At 54.9% G+C, this 22,566-nt stretch overlaps 3 protein-coding genes across 7 annotated transcripts; 2 read left to right on the top strand and 1 right to left on the bottom strand.

The window, feature by feature from the left end:
- Nucleotides 1-479: 479 nt before the first annotated feature.
- On the bottom strand, nucleotides 480-9,615 carry C2CD2L (C2CD2 like). Of its 2 annotated transcripts, none has more exons than XM_004585156.3 (14): nucleotides 8,862-9,615; nucleotides 6,866-6,961; nucleotides 6,421-6,540; nucleotides 6,137-6,247; nucleotides 5,911-6,027; nucleotides 5,716-5,827; nucleotides 5,481-5,589; nucleotides 4,773-4,837; nucleotides 4,561-4,688; nucleotides 4,275-4,449; nucleotides 3,504-3,605; nucleotides 3,243-3,376; nucleotides 2,866-3,154; nucleotides 480-1,557 (listed from the first exon to the last, which is right to left on the bottom strand). In XM_004585156.3, the coding sequence occupies exons 1-14, from the start codon at nucleotides 9,207-9,209 to the stop codon at nucleotides 1,346-1,348; spliced, it is 2,118 nt and encodes a 705-aa protein (XP_004585213.2). In that variant the 5' UTR covers nucleotides 9,210-9,615; the 3' UTR covers nucleotides 480-1,345. The 2 variants fall into 2 exon arrangements, with proteins under 2 accessions (XP_004585213.2, XP_004585214.2); XM_004585157.3 differs by having other exon boundaries at nucleotides 3,243-3,379.
- A 4,974-nt stretch (nucleotides 9,616-14,589) lies between these two features.
- Nucleotides 14,590-20,499, top strand: DPAGT1 (dolichyl-phosphate N-acetylglucosaminephosphotransferase 1). 4 transcript variants are annotated; one of them, XM_004585155.4, is made up of 9 exons: nucleotides 14,604-15,198; nucleotides 15,528-15,648; nucleotides 15,743-15,956; nucleotides 16,169-16,315; nucleotides 18,250-18,334; nucleotides 18,659-18,847; nucleotides 19,514-19,601; nucleotides 19,771-19,926; nucleotides 19,999-20,499. In XM_004585155.4, exons 1-9 carry the CDS (start codon nucleotides 15,038-15,040, stop codon nucleotides 20,062-20,064), a joined length of 1,227 nt encoding a protein of 408 aa, XP_004585212.2. In that variant the 5' UTR covers nucleotides 14,604-15,037; the 3' UTR covers nucleotides 20,065-20,499. The 4 variants fall into 4 exon arrangements, with proteins under 4 accessions (XP_058519764.1, XP_058519765.1, XP_004585212.2 ...); XM_058663781.1 differs by lacking the exon at nucleotides 19,999-20,499 and having other exon boundaries at nucleotides 14,590-15,198; nucleotides 19,514-19,609; nucleotides 19,771-19,925; XM_058663782.1 differs by lacking the exon at nucleotides 19,999-20,499 and having other exon boundaries at nucleotides 14,591-15,198; nucleotides 19,514-19,620; nucleotides 19,771-19,900.
- Nucleotides 20,500-21,594: 1,095 nt separating this feature from the next.
- Nucleotides 21,595-22,207, top strand: LOC101516259 (histone H2AX). The gene has a single exon (XM_004585154.2). The coding sequence runs from the start codon at nucleotides 21,664-21,666 to the stop codon at nucleotides 22,093-22,095; it is 432 nt and encodes a 143-aa protein (XP_004585211.1). The 5' UTR covers nucleotides 21,595-21,663; the 3' UTR covers nucleotides 22,096-22,207.
- Nucleotides 22,208-22,566: the final 359 nt, after the last annotated feature.

Here is a 22,566-nt window from a genome sequence, read left to right on the forward strand (position 1 = left end):
TCTATCACTTCTTAAGAAAAGCTTTTTTTGACAAGACACTTAGAAGGCTTCTTCTTCCTCACCCACCTCTCTTCCAGCCAGCATGAACTTGTCCGCAGCCCTGAGCATGCAGTCCTGAGCACCTGATTGCCACCTCCCATTGTAGCGGAAGGACAGCTACTGCTGTCACCATCCCCACTTTATAGTCGGACACAGGCACTCAGAGGTTACAAAACTTGGCTGTGTACATGTGGGGTAGGACTGGAGCTGTGCAGCTCTACTATCAAGCAGTCTGTTTGAGAAGGAACATGAAGATGATGGTAGACATTGAAATTTTTAGCTTCAACTTCAGGAGCCTGTCTGTCTACATCTTCCTTCTTTTCTGTGGGAGCTCCTCAGCAGAACCACTGTGTCATCTGCCCTGTCTCATCTTTGAGGCCCCTTGCTCTCATCATCACCTCACTGCCTATGCGCCTTCCAAAGGAGAACCAGTTGTCTAGTTTATAAACTCCAGATTGACTTTAATTTAATAAGTTAAACTCCAAGCCATCACACAGCAATGGACATTATCATTATCTCCCGACACGCAGAGGTGCAGTGTTGCCCTCACTCCCACCATCCACCTTTAAATAAAGCACTCGGCCATCTCCCCGGGGGGAAGGTTTCTCATCAGGCTCCTGACTCCCTCCTTCTAACCAAGCCACTGCTCATGGAGAAGGCATCAAGTACAAAAAACGGTAAGAAAGGGGAGGGAGGGACGAGGAGCAGAGGGGAGGAGGGTAGTGGGGAGTACCTGCCCCCCCCATCCCGGGCACTGGCCCGGCTTCCTATGAGCTGCCCATGTCCTCAGGGGCAGACATTGGTGCTGGTCAGAGTGGGGACCTGAGGGAGGCGCAGGGCCCCATCCTGAGGGGACTTGCCTACCCTCTTGGGACAGAAGAGAAGGGCCACCTAGGAGATGCCCTTTGTCACCTGTTTACTGAAGGTCCTAGACCACACATATAAATAAAAAAGAATAAATAAGGGAAGTGGGGGGGAGCACCCTGGGACTGTGCTCAGGGCCCAGTGTCACCAAGGTCAGTGCACCTGAGCAATGTCATGTGTGCCAGGACAGAGACCACTCCTGCTCCCAGCCACCAACTCCCCCGCCCGTGTCCTTGACAACGGGTGCCCACTTCTCACATGCTTCCCACTACAGGGACCCTTCCAACTGGCCCCACGGCCCAGGGTAGACAGGGCTTCCTGGAACCCCAAGGACCTTCCTGACCCCGGCACTGGGACTCCAGGAAGGGGGACAGCAGGAGGATGAGGGGAATGGGCTGAGAGAACTCTCACTCCTTCCTAGCTCAGCAGGTGGAGAGGGTCCTCAGAGTTGGGGGCTGGGGTTGCCATTGGCCTTGGGTTTGGACTTGAAGGAGAAACGCTTGATAAGGCGGCGAGAAAAGCTGCCAGCCTTCTTGCGCACACTGGGAGTGGCCGTCGTGTTGGAGAGGTCATCGTGGGATTGGCTCAGACCAGCTTCCTTCTGTCGAGGCTTCCGGCGGAAGATAAGCTTCGTGCCACTGCGCAGGAAACTCACTGTGAGGGGAGGGAGAGAGGGGAAGCTGAGGCAGAGACGGGATGGGGGTGGGATGGGGTCACTGGGAAAGGAAGGAGGATGGAGGGACAGATGATGTGGAAACAGGATCAATCCTTGGGCCTAACGCTCAGAGCTCCTGGCCAAAAGAAGGAGAAACGAGCATGTGCGTTATCCATCCAGAGGAAGAAATGGAGGTGCACCAGAGAGACTAGGCAGAGGATGCACCCCACAGCCTGTAAGGTGCAAAAGTGGAAGTGGGTTGACATTTGTTTACCCAAAGCCAAGAAGGTGACCAGGAAGCGGTACCTCTGGGAACTTCTAGGAGGTCAACTCACGACCAATGGAATGAGATGCTTACACAGCAGGCAGTGGGCTCAGGGGGTCTCATGATCTCAGAAGGGGGTGCAGGTGCATCTGTAACTAACAGGCTCAGTGGTATAGAAATATGAGGACATTAGGGGGCCAGCCCTTCAGTCATTCTTTGAAATTGAAGTGCCAGAGGTGTTCGCAGCCTGTGTCACCTCTGGAGGAGCTATTCTGGGGTTGGCCTGGAGTAGGACTTATGGGATTTGGGATGGAATAGAGAGTGGAAGGGAAGAAATGAGAAGGCGGAGGAGAAAGGAAGACAGGAGCTTAGACCTGGGAAGAAACACTGATGGCACTAAAGGGAGGTGACTTGTTGGGCTTTCCTGTGACCCCAGTCCCAGCTCCAGGCCAGACACCAAAGCCCTAAGCTCCCTTCTCTACCATAGTGGGGCTAAAGCTGGTTGGGGACCAGCCAGGAAGCGGAACACAAGGTCGTCTGAGGCTGCCATGACTCCAGGTATCTAGTAGCACTCAGGTCATAACCCTGGGCAGAAAAGCAAAGCAGGTTGTGGCCATCTCCCCTTCTACTCCAGAAAAAATTAAAATTAAAATTAAAAAAAAGTGGGGGGTGGGCCCAGCGGCGTGGCCTAGTGGCTAAAGTCCTCGCCTTGAACGCCCCAGGACCCCATGTGGGTGCCAGTTCTAATCCCGGCAGCTCCACTTCCCATCCAGTTCCCTGCTTGCGGCCTGGGAAAGCAGTCGAGGACAGCCCAAAGCTTTGGGACCCTGCACCCGTGTGGGAGACCCAGAAGAGGTTCCTGGTTCCTGGCTTCGGATCGGCACAGCACTGGCCGTTGCGGCTCACTTGGGGAGTGAATCATCGGACGGAAGATCTTCCTCTCTGTCTCTCCTCCTCTCTGTATATCTGACTTTGTGATAAAAATAAACAAATCTTAAAAAAAAAAAAAGTGGGGGGGTGAGCATCCTGCCAGTCTTCCCACCTTTGTGGTCCTTGAGGCTGCGTGTCTCCAGGGCTCCAGTAGACCCTGTTTCTGACTCGACATCGTCCACAGATGGTCTCTCAGAAATGTCCGAGCGCGTGGTCTCATCTGCTTCCTGGATGCTTGTGGGACTGGAGAGGGCATCTAGGGCTCCTGGAGAAATGGCTGGTGGGTCAGAGGGAGAGGAGGAGGGACCACCACTGGTCCCTGCTGGGTCATCCTGCATGGAGGCTTCCAGTGAGGCCGCATAGCCCAGGGACAGTGCCAGCTCATCCTGGGCAATGGGCACCTGGCAGGAGGAACAAGTGTGAATGGGCAGGAGTGACCCATGAGGGCTTGTTCTCTCTTCCAGCTCCTCTCCCCATGAGTCCCGTTACCTTGGAAACCCCCGAGATGATAAGAGTGCTGCGCTTGGTGGGCGTCTTCTTGGCTGCCCGCCCACTGGGCTCAGTCAGCTGACGAATTGCCGTCTCTGCCACTGGGTCTAAGCCGTTGGAAAGGTGGCTCTCCCCTGCTGCGGGTGCAGGGGACAGATAGCCCCATTTTCCCCTGGCTCCTTCCCACTCTACCCAAAAAGGGGCTGGCCCTTGGGGCCCCAGCATCACCACATTCACACACATGCCTATTCCCCAACTCACGGCTGCTGCTGGGAGAGGTACTGCCAGGGCCGCCGGGCTCACTTAGCACAGTGGTCGTCTTCTCAGTCACCTCCACCTTGGACGGGGAGCGGGAGGGGGAGTCTGGTGGGTGGGGGAGGGTCAGTGAGCTGGGCTGTGCTTCTGAGCAGCAACCCCCCACTCCCACCTTTGTTGAGATGCAGACTTTGGTTGACTCAGAGGGCAAGATGATGAAGAGATGATGAATCACAGGATTAATCATGGGGACCAAAAGACCCCATAGAAAAAAAAAAGACCCCCTAGGAACCAACGGGAAAGTGAAAAAGGGTCTGCTGGCAGGTATGGGGAAATTGCTATGGAAATTTAGAGTACACAGGGGTGGTGGAGGGGCTCTTGGGAGGTAGGGGCAATGCCATGGAACCTAGGTGATGGAGACCACTGAGGATGGGAGAGGTGGAGTGGAGGATCCCACAGGGTGCAGGAAGAGTGAACACAGAGGGAGGGCTGGAGGCGGAAAAGGACAGAGACCCACACAAGCAGAGGGGAAGTACAAGAGTCTTGCAGGAGGAGCTACTAAATGTAGACATTTAAGGCTGAGGAGAGCTGTTGGGGAAATGGAGTGCTATATGGGAATGATTGCGAGACTTGGGTCCCAAGTTAAGGTGTGGCAGGATCAGAGAGGATTGCCAGGAAAAAGGCCTTTCTTCCCCCTTTCCCTGGCCCGCCCAGGACACGGGGCCTGCAACCAAGAACCACTGCCTAGAGCTGGGCTCTCTGGCTCCCCGCCTTTACCTAGTTTGCCATCAACACGGGGCCGTGACTGGACGGTGGTGACGGTGGTGACGATGGTGCCATCAGGCATGATGGTGCGGTCCAGCTCGATCTTCTTGGTGGGTGTGATGCTGGGACGGGGAGTGGAGAGGGTGGGTGTGCCCAGGTTTCGGGGGGAGCCCTCTTCATACTGAAGCTGCCAAGGGGTGGAATGCAAAGAGGCCAGGGCCTCAGAGACTGCCCATCCCACCCTGCGTCCTGCCCTCCCATCTGTACCCCACTGCCCGACCCTGGCTGCACATCTCACCTCTGCTGCTATGGTGGCTGTCGGGCCCAGGATTCTCCCTGGTCCTGGCGTGAGTGGACACACCTGTCTTCGAGACAGTGGTCTGGATGGGGAGCCCACAGGCAGTGTGGCCTGGCCCAGGAGCTCAGCTGGAGAAAGAAGCGCTGTGAGCTGTGGCCCCATTTGACAGCCACCCAGCTTACCCTTCCTGTCCCCCCAGCCCTGTCACGCACCATCTCCATGACTGCTGTTCCTCAGCACTTTGAGGCTCAGTTCCCGGCTCTGTGGTCCCAGATCCCTGAGGGCCAGAAGGACATGGGGACGATGAGCAACCTGAACCCACCCCAGAGTGCATCCCAGGCCAAGGGCAGAGAAACACGGATATCCTGTCTGTCCTTCCCACTCCTAGCCCTTTGTCTTCTAGAAAACGGTAGAGCCAGGTTGGGAGGCCACACTCCTTAGCTGGGCATTCACATACTTCCAGGCCCTGCTCTGCCCTGTCTGGCCAGCCTCAAATTATGCTCTTTCATTTGCCCAACCCTCCTTCTACCAAGAATAACCTCCCACGCTGGTGAAACCAGCTTTATCTCAGGTGCAGTTTGATTGCCACCTCCTCCCTGTAGCCTGCTGGAATCCCTATTCCCTTCAGGGAAGAGATCTTTTCCACCTAAGTGCTCCCTTGGCAGATTGTGGTCAATCTCGATGGGAGCACTCATACCACCATTTTGTACCTCCATTTCTGCCTCAAGCCTAGGGTCAGTCTATGTGTGGGAGCTGTATCTTGGCCGTGTCCAGATCCCAGGGATCCGGGCCAAAAACCTAACATGTAAAAGGGGACTCCCATCAAGAGCTGCTGCTGATTCATGTCAGGGCTATGCTAGAAGGGTCCGATCCTCAGTCACCCATGGAAGCAGGGGACTGGGGGAAAGATCACTCCTTACAGTGCCAAGTCCTCTGTCCATTCCACCTCAGGGCCAGCCCTCACGGGCTTGGTCCACTTCTGTTGCATGGGGCTGTCGAGCTCAGCTACACAGCACAGTTCTTCGGAGCCTGGAAGGAACCAGCAGTTAGAAGATCTCAGAGTCAAGATAAGAAGCTGCTGCAAATTAGGGGCAGTATCCCAGATAGAGGGACAGGGATGGAGGCAGCCACAGGCCATGGCCCGCACACGCTCACCTCCCAGCTCACTTCCCAGGTGAGCTGCTCGAAGCTGCCGCAGCAATAACCGGGTAGGTCTGGGAATGACTGGCTGGGTCTGGGGCATCGTGGGTGGCTTCTCACTGGGCACCTAGGAGCAGGAGAAGGAATCTTGACAGGGTTCCCTGAGGAGGCAGGTGCATGCAAAACCTATGACTTTGGGTGCTTACTCACCAGGCCTGCTGGGGCCGAGCAGGCCCTGAGGTTGACCATCATGGCTGGCTGGGTGCTGACTATGGCATCCTTGATGAGTTCTTCAATCACGGAGAGCTCGACCTCCTCCTCATCTCTCTACATGGAGCAGGAGAACCAAAAAAAAAAAAAAAAAAAAAAAAAAAAAAATGGTGGAGCCCCTGGCTCTGCCGCCCTGGCCTGCCTCGTCGCCAGCCCTGTTCCTTACCTCCTTGGCCTGCAGCTTAGGAAGCACCGTCAGACTGAGATCTGGGCGGTCGGGGAAGGCCCAGGACACCAGCAGCCCTTCCTCAGGGATCTCCTTCAGGTTGACTTCCAGCTGGGGGACAAGGACACAAGCCCTGGGCTGAAGCACCCCATTCCTCCCAGAACTCCTGATTCCCTTGGGACATTCCCTTCTCCAGTACCATCCCAGGGAGGAGGCAAAGAAGAAAATGCTGGGCCAGCCACACCCACCCCCTGTCCAACTTGGTTGCCCACATCCCCCTCCACCTGTGTTGGTGGCAGTGTCAGAGTGACGTGGTAGGTCTCCATGGAGACGGCAGCGGGGGATTGCTGGGTCACGGAGACCGGGAACCGCATCTCCTCAGCAGACAGCTGGCAATGCAGCACCTGAGATAGGCGAGGTGAGGTCAGGTGCATGGTAAGGGTGCTCACCTGCTTCAGCTTGCCCTACAGAGATTCAGCACACCTCTGCCCACCTCTGTCTTCCTCGGGACTTCTCCTTTTGGGGGTTACGAACCCTAAACAAATCAGATCAGAGCCAAAGATTCCTTGCCCCAGAGAAATGCAAATTTATATACATGCATGCATGTTTTACACCTAACTTGAGTGGGCACCTCAGACCTCCTGGCATTGGAGACCCCCTAACTAAAGGATACCCTAGAGACCAGCCTCCCGGTCATCCCACAGAAGACAGTGCCCAGCAATCCCTTACCATGGTGCGTTCCGATTGGTCAATGCAGGTCACATGGCTGATGCTGGCTCTGGGTGGTAGTTGGGGCACCTCCTCAAAGGTGATTTGGATGGAGCTCTGAGGGAGTGATGCAAGCACAAGATCAGGTCCCCGGAGCTGCCCCCACCAGGCTGGCCGGCTCGGCTGCTGGCTGGGCCCTGGCACTGCGGATGCCTCCGCTGCAGAGGCTGGCTTCTGGTCCCTCCTTGGCTCCACGTTTTAGGGCAGGAGGTGCTTCCATCACAGCCCCCTCTCCAGGGACCTGTGGCTACTGGGAGCTGCTGGGAGCTGCTGCGAGCCAGAACACCTCAGAGACTGAATCATCTTGAGCTAAAGACCCTGGGTTCCTCCTGGGATGCCAGAGTCTCTTCTCCTGACCTTCTCTTCAACCCTTCCCAACCCTCAAAAAAGGTGTACGTACTCCCCCTCAAAAAAAAAAAAATCAAGACATTACTTTCCTCCTATACATAATAGTTTGGCAGAGAGGGTTAGGGCTAAGGATCGAGGCCACTTCCTGCAAGATGAAAACTAGAAAAATGAGGCTAAGCCTTCTTCCAGATAAACAGGATGTGGAGACTCAAGAATAGGATGCTAACTATGCTCTTGCAGGTGAGGACCCGGCTGAGCAACGCCTTGGGAAACTTTACCAGAGGCATTGGGAAGAAAAGCAAGCTCAGAGGGCTCAGGGCAAGGATCCATCCAATTCTTCAAGGCAGACAGCTGGGTGGTGTTAGGAGATAGAAAGCTGCTAGCTCAGGTCTCAAAACAACTGCTTCCTGATTCATCCTCAGCAGTAGAATCAACCTACAGCAGGGTCCTCTGGCAAGCTGGGTGGCAAGAAGGGGGCACAGATGGGACTGGCAACTCTCCATGGGCCTTGAGCTGGAGGACACAGACCCATGGGGCCCATTTGCCTTACAACCTGGATGAAGTTCACTTCTCTACTGCGGTTCCAAGACCAGTCCAAAGGAAGTGGAGGTTGATGCCTGGAACCTCATCTCCCCACCCCCTGTCTGGCTGAGTCAGCTGTCCCAGGGAGCTGCTTGTGACCCAGGGACAAGGTGCAGGGAGAGCTAGTTAGTTGAAGTTATAAATTGGCTAGTCAGCTGGGTGGAGGGAACAGTGCAACTTCCTGTGGTCACTTCTGTTTCTCAGGCATTTTGGGAGCTCCCAGGGTAAAGCTTCCCAACTGGTCATGGCTGAAAATGGAACCCTCCACATGAGGGTTGTGTGAATGGACTGTGAGGACCTGAAGAGATCACTGGGCCAGGGGAGAGAAGGGGGTCCTGTGGAAGTTGGGGGGTGGGGGGAGGGGAGCTCCCACCCCACCTAGGTCTCAGGATCAGGACTTCCTGGGAGGTTAGATGCCCACAGGGTAGCAGGAAGAAGTCCCCGGGCTGCTCTGTGATTGACCCTGGAGGGACAGCTCCAGCTGCTTGTGAAGGGCATGGCATACAGACCATCAAGCTGTTCTCCACCGTGCCTCCAACAGACATGCTTCCCAGCCAGCAAGGACCAGAGGGATGTGTTTGGCTGTGGCAGTGAAACCACTGGTGGGCAGGGGGTAGTTCAGGCTCTTTGGAAATCTGCCTAACCACGGTGGGGATTCAGGGCGTGAGATCTTAACGGGGTGTGGTAGCATGAGGACCAGGCAAATTCCTCTGGCAGGTGCACCTGTCTGCCCTCCCACCTACAGGACCAGCGAGCCAGGCGGAAGTGCCCTCAGGCACAGAGATTAGCGTTGCTATGAGAACAGTAACTTGTGCAAGGGTCTGCCCACAAAAAATAGATGTGGGGGACGGAACTGGATTTCTTCAACCCTCAGCCTCCACTGCACCCTTTTTCTCTGATCCGCGAGGGGAAGAGTGAGCTTGGAGCTTCCCAGCCGATCTCCACCCGCATCCTGGCCCCTTCCTTCCCTCCCCCGCCCCGGAGTGGAAAGGCTGCAGGGCCCGCCTAGGGGCCCTGTCCAACTCACCCCGTCCCTGCAGGCCTGCTCGTTCAGCGCTCGCACCCAAGCCCGCTGCCAGTTCTCCCGGAAAGACTTGAAGGCGAAGAGCGACGCCAGAAGGCCCCGAACGCCTGGCTCCTCGGCGGTGCCGGCCCGAGCCGCCCGCAGGCGCAGCAGCGAGCGCCACACGCCCAGCTCCCTCGGGGAACCCGCGGGCTCCGCCGCTAAGGTGGGTCCCCGGCCCCCGCGGGCCCGCGCCAGCCACAAGCCCCGGCCGTACTGGAGCAGCCAGCCGAACACCGTGAGCAGTGAGGCGGCGAAGAGGATCAGTAGGGCCGCCCAGCCCACGTCCTGCTGCCCCCAGCCGGGATCCATGCTCCGTGCGGGCTCGGTCCAGGTCCCGGCTTGGGCTCAGGCGCTGCCCCGGGGGAGCATGGCCCAGCAGCGCCGCGGGGCGGGGGCGGGCTCCCCCGGGGCCGGGCGCGCGCGGGCTCGGGCGGAGGGGGAGCTCTCGTGCGCCGAGCTCCCGGGACTAGCAGGTGCCACGGAGCACGGAGGAGGTGGCAGGGAGGGTCCTCGGGGGCGCTCGGTGGCCGGGGTCCAGCTCCCGGCAGGGTCCAGCAGTCGCAGCCGAGTCAGCGTCCGGCCGGCTCGGGGCTCCTCCCACGTCGCGAGCCCGCCGGTCCCGGGCGGGGACTGGGCTGCAGAGGGGCCGGGGTTCGCGGGCCGGCACCGGCTCCAGGCGGGTTTGCGTGCGCAGAGCTGACACTGACAACACCGCCGGGCGCCCCGCCCCCACCCACCCTTAAAGGGGCCGCACCCGCGCCGGGCAGGGCCCGGCAGCCTGGCGCTCCGGCGTTGGGGAGGGAGGGGCATGAAGATGCCTAGCAAGCGGAGGAGGAGGAGGTTCCGGGGTTCACAACAAGGCGGGGTTTTGAGCCGCTCCGCCCCTACGCTGCCACCTGGACGCTTCTCCTCACCTGAGCTCACGGCCAAAGAATGACTTCACTTACGCGAGATACACTCCCCTCTTGCCTTCCCAACGCTTCTTAGAGCTCTGTTAAGTCAAACGCTTGTGAAGACTCAGAAGGAGGTGACTCCTGAGGCAATCAACGCCTCTTCTAACACTCCCAAGCTCAGTCCCTTCTTGGTTCCCAATTCCTGGGCCCTAGGCGAGCTAGTGCAAAGCATCCCTCCCGGACAGATGTCTTTCTGATCTACACTGAGAGAAAACAGAGCCTGAACCTGTTAGAGAACAGAGCTTGGAATACTGAGTTCCCCTCTCTACCATCACCGCCTCCCAATACCTCTTCCCCTTAGAGCTGGGACCCTGAAGGCCATCCCTCTTAACTTTTTAACTTATTAGTTTGTCCAGGGAAACATTTCCCAAGCCCAGAGCTGTGTCTGTTTTTAGAAGTAAAATATTTCCATAGTAACCGAGCCTGCCCTTGGAGCACATGTGGGGAAGAGAGCTGGCGGTGTAGCAATGAACTATCAATAGATTCAGCCTGAGGACCCTGCAGAGATGTGAGACCTCAACAAGCTCCTCAAGAAATGCTGCTGGGGATACACAGCCCGCCTTCTGGCCTTGGAATCCATGCTGTTCCCTAGATTTAAAGAGCAGGATGAATCCCTACAGGCCTGGGACCCTTCTGTGCTTCCTGAGGACTGGGAAAGGGTTGGGGGGGTGGGGGAGGGGTGTTCAAAGGCATCCTCATTCCCTGGGAGAGTTGTCTATGGAGTGCTTTGGCCCACAGTCCCTCAGAGGGGGTAGGGCAGAAGGTGTTGACTAACCTTGATCCTGATCTAGTTTGTGCTCATCTGAGGGATGAGCACAGAGCTAGGCACAACCAGCAGGTGTCTGAGCCAAAGCAGGTGCTGGAGCAGCCCTGGATCTCACTGTAAGAAACAGGGATGTTGGGGCAGAAGTGGCTGAGGTGCAGTAATCTCGTGGTCCTGACCCATATGTGGTACCTGGAGTCCCAGAACCACAGAGCTCCTGAAGCAAGGGTTTCTAGTCACCAGAAGAGGAGAGGAGGGAACTTGCAGTGGGCAGAGCCAGCTAGGGCTAGGGATAGCATCCCACAAGAGGTGGTCCAGGCCCAGCGATTCTCTGGAAAGACCCTCTGCTCCCTAGAATGCCTCTATCAGTAACTCTGGGCCTCCAAGACTCTCAGCCTTTAGTAGGCTTATTCCAGTCGCTCCAGCCACTTGAGCACTTAGTTTTGTGCTGCCAGATTCTGTTTGGAAGTGCAGTACTTACCACTCCATATCTCCCTTGCCCAAGGAACAAGTGTCCCTCAATTGCCTGGCCCAAGCCACAGATAGTATTCCACTCAGTATTCCAAGCTCTGTTCTCTAACAGATAGGGTCCTGCGAGTTTCACAGCCCCGGACCCTCCAGAGCAGTCTCATGGTGAAGCATGTCTGGCCAGTTGTCTGGTCATCAGTTGCAGAATGGGTTAGTTTTGCCCCTTAGGAGGTGCTTTAGCAGAGTACCTCTGAGATACCTGATCTGTGGAGCCCAGATCCAGGTGTTCACTGCTCCTGGCCATGGCAGTTACCACCTGGAGAGCAAAATCATTCAGATCAGGTGACAAGTATCCAAGTAAACATTTTCTGAGGTCACACATATACCTGAGTGATGAATATCTAGTTTTTGGTCTTTGAACAAACCCTCCCACCTGCTGAGATGTTGGGGATTGCTAATGATCTCTGAAGAAGAAAAAGACAGCTTCTCAGTGTCTGCCAAGGAAGGAAGACTCCTGCAGATCAACTTCTCCCTACAGAAAACAGACTGTTCCCGAGACCTGCAGGGAGGGTCTGCTGGCCTGCCTCTAATCAACCAGATAACCAGGTAGCACCTCCTCTGCAGACCCCACAAGCTCCTCCATTCCATCTGCTCCTGGCAGCTCTCTCCTACCTCTGAAGGCCCTCCCATATTTATCACCTACTGACGTCATTGAAGCTACAACTTCTGCCCCTGCTGTGTGCACCTGTTGCCCTCTGTGCCTCCTTCAGACTCAGCCGCCTTCCATGGATGATGCTTCCTACACAGCATGTCCTTAGCCCCTCCCCCACCCCCGGGACCAGAAGAAGGACAGCTGTGCAAAAACATGGGCCTCTAGGGAGTATCCAGTTTGAGAGGCACCTGTGACAGACACACACACATAAATATACATACACCAAAAAAACAAAACCCGGCAGAATGTTATTCTGTCAATCACTGGGATTGTTTATGCACATGTTATTGTCCTTCTGTGTCTACAGGCTCCGAATCTGTGGACTCACCACATGAAAACCACTAGTTTCCTTGCCAGGTAGACTTACTTTATTTCTTGTCATCCTTCCCTAAACAGTGCACCATCACACTTGATTTCACAGTAGGTACATTGTATTCAAGGATACATGGAATCCAGGGACATAAAGTGTGCTGCAGGTTACATGAGAATACATCATCATTTTGTATAAGGGGGACTGGAGAATCCACATCCACAGATCTGGGAATTTTCATGTGGTCACAGAACCAATTCCTGAGGATAATGAGGCATAATTTTATGCAGATCTTCGGTCACTTTCAAAAGCTCATGGAGAAATTTGGGCTGTGACATAGTAGGTAAAGCTGACACCTGCAGCACTAGCGTCAAGTCTCGGCTGCTCCACTTCTGATCCAGCTCCTTGCTAAATGTGCCTGAGAATGCAGCAGAGGATGGTCCAAATGCGTGGATCCCTGCAGTCATGTGAGTGACCAAGAAGAAGCTCCTGGCTCCTAGATTTGGACCAGCCCAGCTCCAGCCATTGCAGCCATTGCAGCCACTTGGGGAATATACCAACAGATGGAAATCTGTCTCTCCCTCCTTTCTGTAAATGATATAATTTTCATATATAAATGAGTTTGACTCAGTATAAATAGACATTATCAAAGAATTAAGAAAAAAAGAAATAGAGGCCAGTGCGGTCATATAGAATGCAAATCCTCTGCCTGAAACATTGGTATCCCATATGAGTACCAGCTCATGTCCCAGCTGATCCAGCTCTCTGCTTTTGGCCTGTGAAAACAACAGAGGAACAACAACAACACACACACACACAGAAAACAGCAGAGGATGGCACAAGTGCTTGGATCTCTGCACCCAAGAAAAGAAACTCCTGGGTCTTGGCTTTGAATCAGTTCAGCTCTGGCCATTGTGGCCATCTGGGGAGTGAACCACCAGATAGAAGACCATTTTCTCTCTCTCTCTCTGTTTTTAACAGGTTTTGGCTCATGTTCTGGAAATCCTCTTTTTTTTAAAAAAAAGTTTCAATTTATTTTTATTGGAAAGGCAGATTTACAGAGAGAAGGAGAGACAGAGAAAGGCCTTCCATCCGCTGGTTCACTCCCCAAGCAGCTGCAATGGCCAGAGCTGAGCCGATCCGAAGCCAGGAGCTCTTCTGGGTCTTCCACGTGGGTGCAGGCTTTGGACCATCCTCTACTGCTTTCCCAGGACACAAGCAGGGAGCTGGATGGGGAGTGGAGCAGCCGGGACAGGAGCTGGCACTCATATGGGATCCTGGTGCATGCATGCAAGGTGAAGATTTAGCCTCTAGGATATTGCACCAGGCCCTGAAGAACCTTTGGAAGGACCTTGGTATTTAAGCTTTTTATACATGTATGTTTCTTAATACTGTTATTTAGAGGTAAGGGCTATTTCATACTTTGAGATAAAAGATAAGCTATCTCTGACCCAATGAGGGTCACCTTGACCTTTGATGCAGTGAACTGTAAACAGTAAACAGAGCCAGTCCCCCAAGGACCACCTCCACGACCAGTCTAACCTGCAGGACTGGGCTACAGCCAAGGGTGCAGTCTGTCTACACACCGGCACAGGGCCATGCCTGACAAATTTCTTTTGAACAAATTCAGTTTTGGTTATGAATTCATACCCCATTTTCTCTCTTGTTCTGTGGCTCTTTTCCCAACAGTCTCCTGAAAACCCCACATTCCTACTGGAGGACAAAGTGCCAGGCTATTTGAAGCCACCCTTTAAATTCCCCTGTTTATTGCCTCTGTGCCTCTGAGAACGTGCGGAGGAATCAAGAGGCTGGGGTCTGTCTCTGGCAAGGGAACAGGTGCCCAGCAAAAAACGCACAGTGACCTGGAAGAATATCCTGACTGGGAGCTCCAATCCCTCAGGGTCATACAGGTGTGGATCTGGCTCTCCTGCCTCCCTAGCTCCGGCTTCTCATTTTGGGAAATTGGTCCAAAACAGGGATCCAAGGCCAAGTTAAAACCCCGGGGTAAAAATCCAAGACCGGAGGTTGCTACGAGCCCTTTTCAGTGGGAAGTGCCGCGCTGGGTTGCCTGGCAACTAACTGCTACCTTGGGAGGTTGAGGGAACGAGCACCTGGATCAAGGACAAGAGAAACAGGATGGGAGGGGCTTTTCTGGTATTTACGACTTACAATAGCCAAGATCCTTCCAAATAGTAGTAGCGTTTCCGGGAAATAACTTATGTTTACAGACTTGATTTCAGACTACATTGGCTACAGGTTTCCTTACCAGAAGCAAGCGTGTCCTCACACCCTCGTCCCTCCCGCCCAACCCCTTGCTCCCAGGAGCCATCTTCCTGGCCCCAGAGGCGACGAGGCTTAAGCATTGGGGGGTTGGGGGGGGGGTGGGAACTGGCCCTTTAAACGCGACCTGCAGAGGTCAGGGGAACTAACACTGACGTGGAACCGAAGAGTAGGAGCTGCCCAACACGTGATGCCAAGGGGCGTTCATTTTGGAACCGGGCAAGAAACCAGGGCTCTGCGTCGTTAATAGGCTGTTAGAGAAGTATTCGCTCTTGTTCCTGCTTCTTCAGTTGCTTTTCCGGTACTCTCCGGATGGCTCTAGCCTCAGAAAAACATAACATTTCTGAAGTAACACTTTTGGCACCCTCTAGTGCCCGTAACAAAAATGGCGACTACCGCCTCCCGTAGCAAGTTGTTCTGTGAAGGAGAGCCGGGCGGAAACAGGCGAGAGGCAGGTGTCGCAAGACAGATCCCAGCTTGCTATATAGGAGCTCTCCACGTCCTGGGACGGCTTGAGTGCGGGTTGTGGGGTTTGTTGTGGCTGCTTGTGGGGAACGCTCGGCCGTTTCTTGCTGCGGAGGCCTCCGGGCTGCACCCCGGCGTGCCAGCTTTCTCAGGGGCCGGTGGAGCGGGAAGCCCTGGCCGCTCACCATGTGGGCCTTCCCGGACTTGCCGATGCCGCTGCTAGTGAACTTGATGGGCTCCCTGGTGGGGTGTGTGGCCACCCTGACTCTGATCCCAGCTTTCCGTGATCACTTCATCGCCGCGCGTCTCTGTGGCCAAGACCTCAACAAATCCAGCCGGCAGCAGATGTAAGCAGCGGTGCACGGGTCCCGGGCTGGGTAGGGACAGGGGTGCTGATGAACGCTGGGTGGGCAGGGCAGGGGCGGGGACCGAGTTAACCCGCCAGGCAGCCCAGGGCTCTGGGAAGCGATGGGCAGAACTGGTTAGCGACGGGGACGGGGGACGGGTGAGGGGTGTGTGTCCTTGGGTTTGGGGGGGGACTCCGGCAGTGGCGTCTTACGTCTCCACAACCCTCCCCTCCGAATTAAAAAGATACTGGGTCAGTGTCACCCCTGCCCTGGCGAGTGACCACGCCCCCTTTTCTTCTTCCTCTTCCATGGTTGTTTTTGGGGTGCAGCCCAGAGTCCCAGGGAGTGATCAGTGGCGCCGTCTTCCTTATCATTCTCTTCTGCTTCATCCCTTTCCCCTTCCTGAACTGCTTCGTGGAGGGGCAGTGTAAGGCTTTTCCTCATCACGAAGTAAGTGGCTTAGTGGAGGCCCTTGCCTGGGGCTGGGGTTTGTGGGCTGGGATGGGGAGAGGCTGGAGCCCGGGCCTGCCCGAGCCTCCCCCAGTTTGTGGCCATGATAGGTGCCCTCCTTGCCATCTGCTGCATGATCTTCCTGGGCTTCGCCGATGACGTGCTCAATCTGCGTTGGCGCCACAAGCTGCTGCTGCCCACAGCCGCCTCACTGCCCCTCCTCATGGTTTACTTTACCAACTTTGGCAACACCACCATCGTGGTCCCCAAGCCCTTCCGTCTGCTCCTTGGCCTTCATCTGGACTTGGGTGAGGAAGTGCTCCTAACTGTTGACACCTGTTTCAGAGCACCCCCTAGCCCTGCGCCAGCTCCCAGAGCAGCCTTCTTGGTGCTCCACATTATCCGGCACCCCTCCTCAGTCCTTCCTGTGCCTCCTTGGATGCTTTCATCCTGTCTTCTGTCCTTCCCTCCTCCTACCCTGGGCAGTAACGGGACTTCTCATTTGTATCCCTCCCACCAGGGATCCTGTACTATGTCTACATGGGACTGCTGGCTGTGTTCTGTACCAATGCCATCAATATTCTAGCAGGAATTAATGGCCTGGAGGCTGGACAGTCACTAGTCATTTCAGCCTCCATCATAGTCTTCAACCTGGTGGAGCTGGAAGGTAGGTAGGTAGGTGGGGATTGGGACAGGGAGAACTGTCTTGAATGTGAAGGGAGTTGCCTGGTACGGAGCTTGGAGGAGTTTAGAAAATGGCAATGGATGTATAACTAGAGAAGATAAAGGAAGCCATTTATGTGGCAAATAATAAGTTATTAACCATGAACAAAGAAATGGCAGCCTACAGCCAGGCTATGATCTGTTGAACACTAATAGCATCATGGCACCTGCTCATCAACATCCCACGGGTTACTCTGTGACGATGGTAGAGCAACACAGAAGCCAGACCCCTCTGTCTGATGTCATCTGAGTGCAGGTGAAACCACAACACCGAGATCCCCTCTCCTAGACTAACGTGGAAGACTGCTGCTGCTTGCTTTTTTTGTAAGATTTATTTTTTATTGGAAATGCAGATTTACAAAGAGAAGGAGAGACAGAGGGAGACTTCCATCCACTGATTCACGCCACTAAGTGGCCACAATGGCCAGAGCTGAGCCAATCTGAAGTCAGGATCCAGGAGATTCTTCCAAGTCTCCCACACAGGTTCAGGGTCCCAAGACTTTAGGCCGTCCTCCACTGTTTTCCCAGGCCACCAGCAAGGAGCTGGATGGGAAGTGGAGAAGCTGACACAGGGATCAGTTGCCCATACAGGGTGCTGGCGCTTATAGACAGATGATTAACCAGTTGACCCATTGTGCCAGCCCCTACTGTTTACTAATTACTCAGCCATCCTGCTTGCTCAATACAAATTAAGATGATCAATGATAAATCTACTGCCTCCTGATGGCATCCAGACCAGAACAAAACAAGACTCCCTTGCAGCTTCCTCAGTCACTCAAAGCACACCCTGTAACAAGCCCTTCACACCCCTTCACTGGAAGCAATCTGCGGTTTCATCCTTATTGCAAGACAGTAAGCCCGGTTTTGCTGACGGGCATGTTTCTAGTGTTCGCTGGCTGATGGGCAAATGCAGTACTTTAAATCTTTTAGCAGCTCTGTGTGACAAGGTAATTGTCAGCCCTGTTTTCCAGATCGGGAACCTGAGGCTAGGAGGAGTTAAGTGTGTCATGATCAAGGTCACAGAGCTAGGATGCAAAGCTGGTATTCAGACCTCAGTCAAAAGTGGTCTAAGCTCCTCATAGCATGCTCCACATCACAGACCCCTGGGATGACATCAGGTGGTTGTCCCCATCTGCGGGTACTGATGTGGTTAGGATGCTGGGTGCAGCTGCTCCTCTCTTCTCCCCACTGTCCACAAATACAGGAAGCAGAAAAAATTGGAAACAATGGTCTCATTCACTTTTCCTTATTCCTCAACCCTTCCCACCCTAATCAGTGGTGCACATGGGCATGCATCCTTCTCAACTATGTAAACATCCAAAATAAACTTTAAAAAACAAAAACAAGGCCCTGGCGGTGTGGGCTAGTGGCTAAAGTCTTCACCTTGAACACACCGGGATCCCATATGGGTGCGGGTTCTAATCCTGGGAGCCCTGCTTCCCATCCAGCTCCCTGCTTGTGGCCTGGGAGAACAGTCGAGGATGGCCCAAGACCTTGGGATCCTGCACCCATGTGGGAGACTTGGAGAAAATTCCTTGCTCCTGGCTTTGGATTGGCGCAACTCCAGCTGTTGTGGCTGCTTGGAGAGTGAATCATAGGATGGAAGAGCTTCCTCTCTGTCTCCTTCTCTGTATATCTGACTTTGCAATAAAAATAAATAAATCTTTGAAAAGAAAAAAAAATGAGAAATGGTCTAAGCTAAATTGAAGACAGGTATCCTGGAGGAAGAGGGAATGTAGGAACTGCCTGGGTGACATTAAAGGGAAAGTGGGTTCTTGAGAGTGTCTTGAGCAAGACACCGGATACAGCTCAGGAGACAGACTGAACCAGGACCAAGGTATTTAACTTTCCTTCTTTCTTTTCCTCCCGCTCTCCAAGGTGATTATCGGGATGATCACATATTTTCCCTGTACTTCATGATCCCCTTTTTTTTCACCACTTTGGGATTACTCTACCATAACTGGTAAGTTAGTCCGTGGATAAGGTCAGGATGGACCTGCTCCTAAACCAGCTACTGGGGAAAGGACAAAACCTGTACACAGCTGTACTGAATGTTTTCTGGATCTTCAGTTGATAGCATTCCAACATCCCTCTGTACCCAGCAGAAGTTGGGGAGGGATTCTGCAGAATCCCTAAAAATAGAGGAAATCAGGGCCATGGGTCCTGTGGCATTGCTGGGGCAGCTGGAATCTGCTCTGAGTCAGTGCCCAGAGCCCACAGAGGGGACGTGAAAGGAAGGACTGGCAATGCCTGTTGCTACTAGTGCAAACCCTCGTCTCCCACACAGGTACCCATCCCAGGTGTTTGTGGGAGATACCTTCTGTTACTTTGCTGGCATGACCTTTGCCGTGGTGGGCATCTTGGGACACTTCAGCAAGACCATGCTACTCTTCTTCATGCCCCAGGTGTTCAACTTCCTCTACTCTCTGCCTCAGCTCCTGCATATCATCCCCTGCCCTCGCCACCGAATACCCAGGTAGCAGCTTTGGGGGCTTTAGAGGGGCCTCATAGCCTTTCATTTGGGATGGCTAAAGCCAGTGCGTCCCTTTGCTGAGCAGAGAATGGATGCAAAGAAGGGTTAACTCTTCCCATGCAGTTCACCTGTCATAATTTTTTTTAAAGAATTACTTATTTATTTTTATTACAAAGTCAGATATACAAGAGAAGGAGAGACAGACAGGAAGATCTTCTGTCCGATAATTCACTCCCCAAGTGACCGCAATGGCTGGTGCTGCGCTGATCTGAAGCCAGGAGCCAGGAACCTCTTTCGGGTCTCCCACATGGGTGCAGGGTCCCAAAGCTTTGGGCTGTCCTCGACTGCTTTCCCAGGCCACAAGCAGGGAGCTGGATAGGAAGTGGAACTGCCGGGATCAGAACCGGCGCCCATATGGGATCCCGGGGCATTCAAGGCGAGGACTTGAGCCGCTAGGCCACACTGCTGGGCCCTGTCATAATTTATGCAGTCATTACATAACCTCACTTAATGCTCACATCAGTTCTAATGACACCATAGTGAGCAGAGCCCGACATTGCCATGTGGCAGTCTTGCCCCACAGTCAGAGCTCTTTCTATCCATGAGCACAGCGGGATGGCATTCTTTGAGTAGTGGCCCAGTCACATGAAGCTGTCTTCCCCCCCGCAGACTCAATACCAAGACAGGCAAACTGGAGATGAGCTATTCCAAGTTCAAGACCAAGAGCCTCTCTTTCTTGGGCACCTATATTTTAAAGGTAACAAGGTAACAAGGAGGTAAGGCCCTAGGCCACCATCCTGAACTTGGGGGAACCCGGAACCTGGACCCACATCAGATACCAGGGGCGCTTGGAAGCATTTGTGCATATCCGTGTTGCTGAAGCACAGGCATCAACTGCAGTCCTCTCTCTGCCTCTGTGCCCTCAGGTCGCCCGGAGGCTGCAGCTTGTGACAGTGCACCAGAGCCAGAACGAGGAGGGTGACTTCACCGAGTGTAACAACCTGACCCTCATCAACTTGCTGCTTAAAGTTTTTGGGCCCCTACACGAGAGGACCCTCACCTTGCTCCTGTTGCTGTTACAGGTGAGGGTGGGAACGGGGTCCCATACTCCCTTGTCTTTCTCGATAGTTCACTCTAGTCCTTTTCTCTCGCAGATCGTGGGTAGTGCTCTTGCCTTCTCCATTCGGTACCAGCTTGTCCGTCTCTTCTATGATGTCTGAGTCTCCCAGTCGTTGGCCCATGACCTCATAGTCACAGGGGGTCCTGACCTGACTGACCTCTGTGTGGACCAAGCTGCCTGCTGGCCCAGATGCCTCAGCATTTTTCCTCGCCTGTGATAATGGACATCCGGGGCCTTTCTTGCTCCCTGCTGACTGTTGATCAGACTTCCTGTGGCTTCCGTCAGTGGGCCACTCAGTCCTGCCATCCTGTCTTTGCAGCCTGCTGAGTTGGGCTTCGGCAGCTTTTATGCAGTCACCCACAGCTCAACTCCCAGGGACCTGACTCTGACCCCAGGGACATGCTGGGCTGTGGGACAGGACCTGGGCTGGAAGTTGGCTTGACTTTTGACTATCAATTAAGTATTCTGATTAGTAAGGGCAGAAGGGGGGAGACCAGATGCTCCCAATAATAACAATAAAGTGTTGTCTTTTTTTGTTTGTTTCTGTAGGTATATTTCCTATAGCACTTTAGGGTACACAGGGAAAGCTGATGGAAAGCTACATCCAAGAAGATGCCTTTCACTCTGTCAGACTTTTTTTTTTTCTTGTTCAAGGTAGATCCTCACTCTTAATGGAGCCCGATTTTTTAAAATTTATTTTTATTAATTTTTTAAATATTTTTTATTGTATTTCATTTTATAACAACGTTTCATAGGCTCTTGATAGGTTCCCCCATCCCCTCCCCGTGCCCTCCCCCCATGGTGGACTGCTCCACCTTATTGCAGTATTACAGTTCAAATCCAGTCTTGTTTCTTTCATTGCAAGCATGTGCCATGCATAGAGTCCGGTATCCTATTGTAAAATTTATTTTTCATTTGAAAGGCAGAGTTAGTGAAGAGAAAAATCTTTCATCTGCTGGTTCACTCCCCCAGGGCAGGAGCTGGTCAGGGAGGGGTGAAGGCGGCGGGCAGAGGTTTAACCTGCCAGCCCCGGTGTGGGCCCCCTATTGACCGTTTCTAGCAACAATCACAACTGAGACCTGACAGGAATGCTGAGGAAATACGAGAAACCTGACACTTTAGGGGACAAACCCGTAGGGTCCTCGGATTGGAGTTGTCCTCTGACACAGCGTCGGCCTTACGTCCGTTTTTTCACTCTCCCTTTGCCCGTTTGGAGTGGAGGGTCGAACGCCGAACGCGGAGACACGGCGGAGGCCACCACAGCGCGGAGTCCTCCCGGCGAGAAGCCCGAGGCCGCACGCGCTCGGGCTCCGCCCCATCCGTCTTCCGGTTCTAGTCTCCGCCTGTAACCTTTAAATCTCGCGCGCTCTATGCGGATTGGCTGCGTCGGGGGAGGTTGGTCGACCAAGAGGCCGCACGCCGCCTCACCGTCCTGCCCGGGCAAGTGGCTTTCAAATCTGGCCAATCAGCGGACACGCTCCCTCAGCTGCAGCACGTCATCGAAGGGTTAACCTCAGCCAACCGGAGGCGGGCACTAGAAAAAAGAACCAATTGAGAGCGCTCAGGGGGCGTGTCCTGGGGGCATATAAGGCAGCGCCGGCGCGCGCGCGCCGACAGTTGGATTGCGGCGGTTGGCCGTTGCGTCTCGTTCCCGGACGTCCCTTTTTTTCCCCCCCCGCCTCGTTCTACCTCGCCCATCATGTCTGGCCGCGGCAAGACCGGCGGGAAGGCCCGCGCCAAAGCCAAGTCGCGCTCTTCGCGTGCCGGCCTGCAGTTCCCCGTGGGCCGCGTCCACCGGCTGCTGCGGAAAGGCCACTACGCCGAGCGGGTGGGCGCCGGCGCACCGGTCTACCTGGCGGCCGTGCTCGAGTACCTGACGGCCGAGATCCTGGAGCTGGCGGGCAACGCGGCCCGCGACAACAAGAAGACGCGCATCATCCCCCGCCACCTGCAGCTGGCCATCCGCAACGACGAGGAGCTCAACAAGCTGCTGGGCGGCGTGACGATCGCCCAGGGAGGCGTCCTGCCCAACATCCAGGCCGTGCTGCTGCCCAAGAAGACCAGCGCCACCGTGGGGCCCAAGACGCCTTCGGGCGGCAAGAAGGCCACCCAGGCCTCGCAGGAGTACTGAGGGGCCCCGCGCCACGCCACCACACAAAGGCCCTTTTAAGGGCCACCACCTGTGTCATGGGAAGAGCTGAGCCGCGTGGGCCGCGGCGCCCGGCCTCCCCCTGCCCCCGCCGTCCCGCCCCCCACGGCCCTGCAGGCCCCCGGCCGCGCTCGTGACTCAGCCGGCCCGGCCTCGGGATCGCCGCAGCGCCCGCTGCAGGACGGCGGGCCGAGTCCCCCGGGCCTCCAGCCCCACGGTGCGTGCCTGCCCTCGCGTGGGCGCCTCAGCCCAGGACTTGGGAGACTGCTCGGAGCGGCCGGACTGGCGAGCAGCTTCCCGCTGGTGGGTTCCCTGTGTGTCCGCGTGCTACCCTCGACCCGCCCCACGCTCCCGGACACCAGCACACGTCGGTGACTCCCCGTCTGGACCGCCTGCGTTGGCTTCGGACTGGAATCGGTGCAGCTAACTCGTCTCAGACTAGAACCTAGAGAT

The sequence above is a fragment of the Ochotona princeps genome, chromosome 4 (genome assembly GCF_030435755.1).
Source record: "Ochotona princeps isolate mOchPri1 chromosome 4, mOchPri1.hap1, whole genome shotgun sequence".
NCBI lineage: Eukaryota > Metazoa > Chordata > Mammalia > Lagomorpha > Ochotonidae > Ochotona > Ochotona princeps.

Bases quoted from the DNA above. Each gene is read 5' to 3' on its own strand.
- C2CD2L (XM_004585157.3), bottom strand. From the start codon at position 9,209: ATGGATCCCGGCTGGGGGCAGCAGGACGTGGGCTGGGCGGCCCTACTG. The intron at 5,828-5,910 runs GTGAGTAAGCAC...TCCTGCTCCTAG, and splicing joins GCTCGGCCCCAGCAGGCCTG to GTGCCCAGTGAGAAGCCACC. The intron at 5,590-5,715 runs GTGAGCGTGTGC...GGTTCCTTCCAG, and splicing joins CCTGGGAAGTGAGCTGGGAG to GCTCCGAAGAACTGTGCTGT.
- DPAGT1 (XM_004585155.4), top strand. From the start codon at position 15,038: ATGTGGGCCTTCCCGGACTTGCCGATGCCGCTGCTAGTGAACTTGATG. The intron at 15,199-15,527 runs GTAAGCAGCGGT...TTTGGGGTGCAG, and splicing joins AAATCCAGCCGGCAGCAGAT to CCCAGAGTCCCAGGGAGTGA. The intron at 19,927-19,998 runs GTGAGGGTGGGA...TTTCTCTCGCAG, and splicing joins TGCTCCTGTTGCTGTTACAG to ATCGTGGGTAGTGCTCTTGC.
- LOC101516259 (XM_004585154.2), top strand. From the start codon at position 21,664: ATGTCTGGCCGCGGCAAGACCGGCGGGAAGGCCCGCGCCAAAGCCAAG.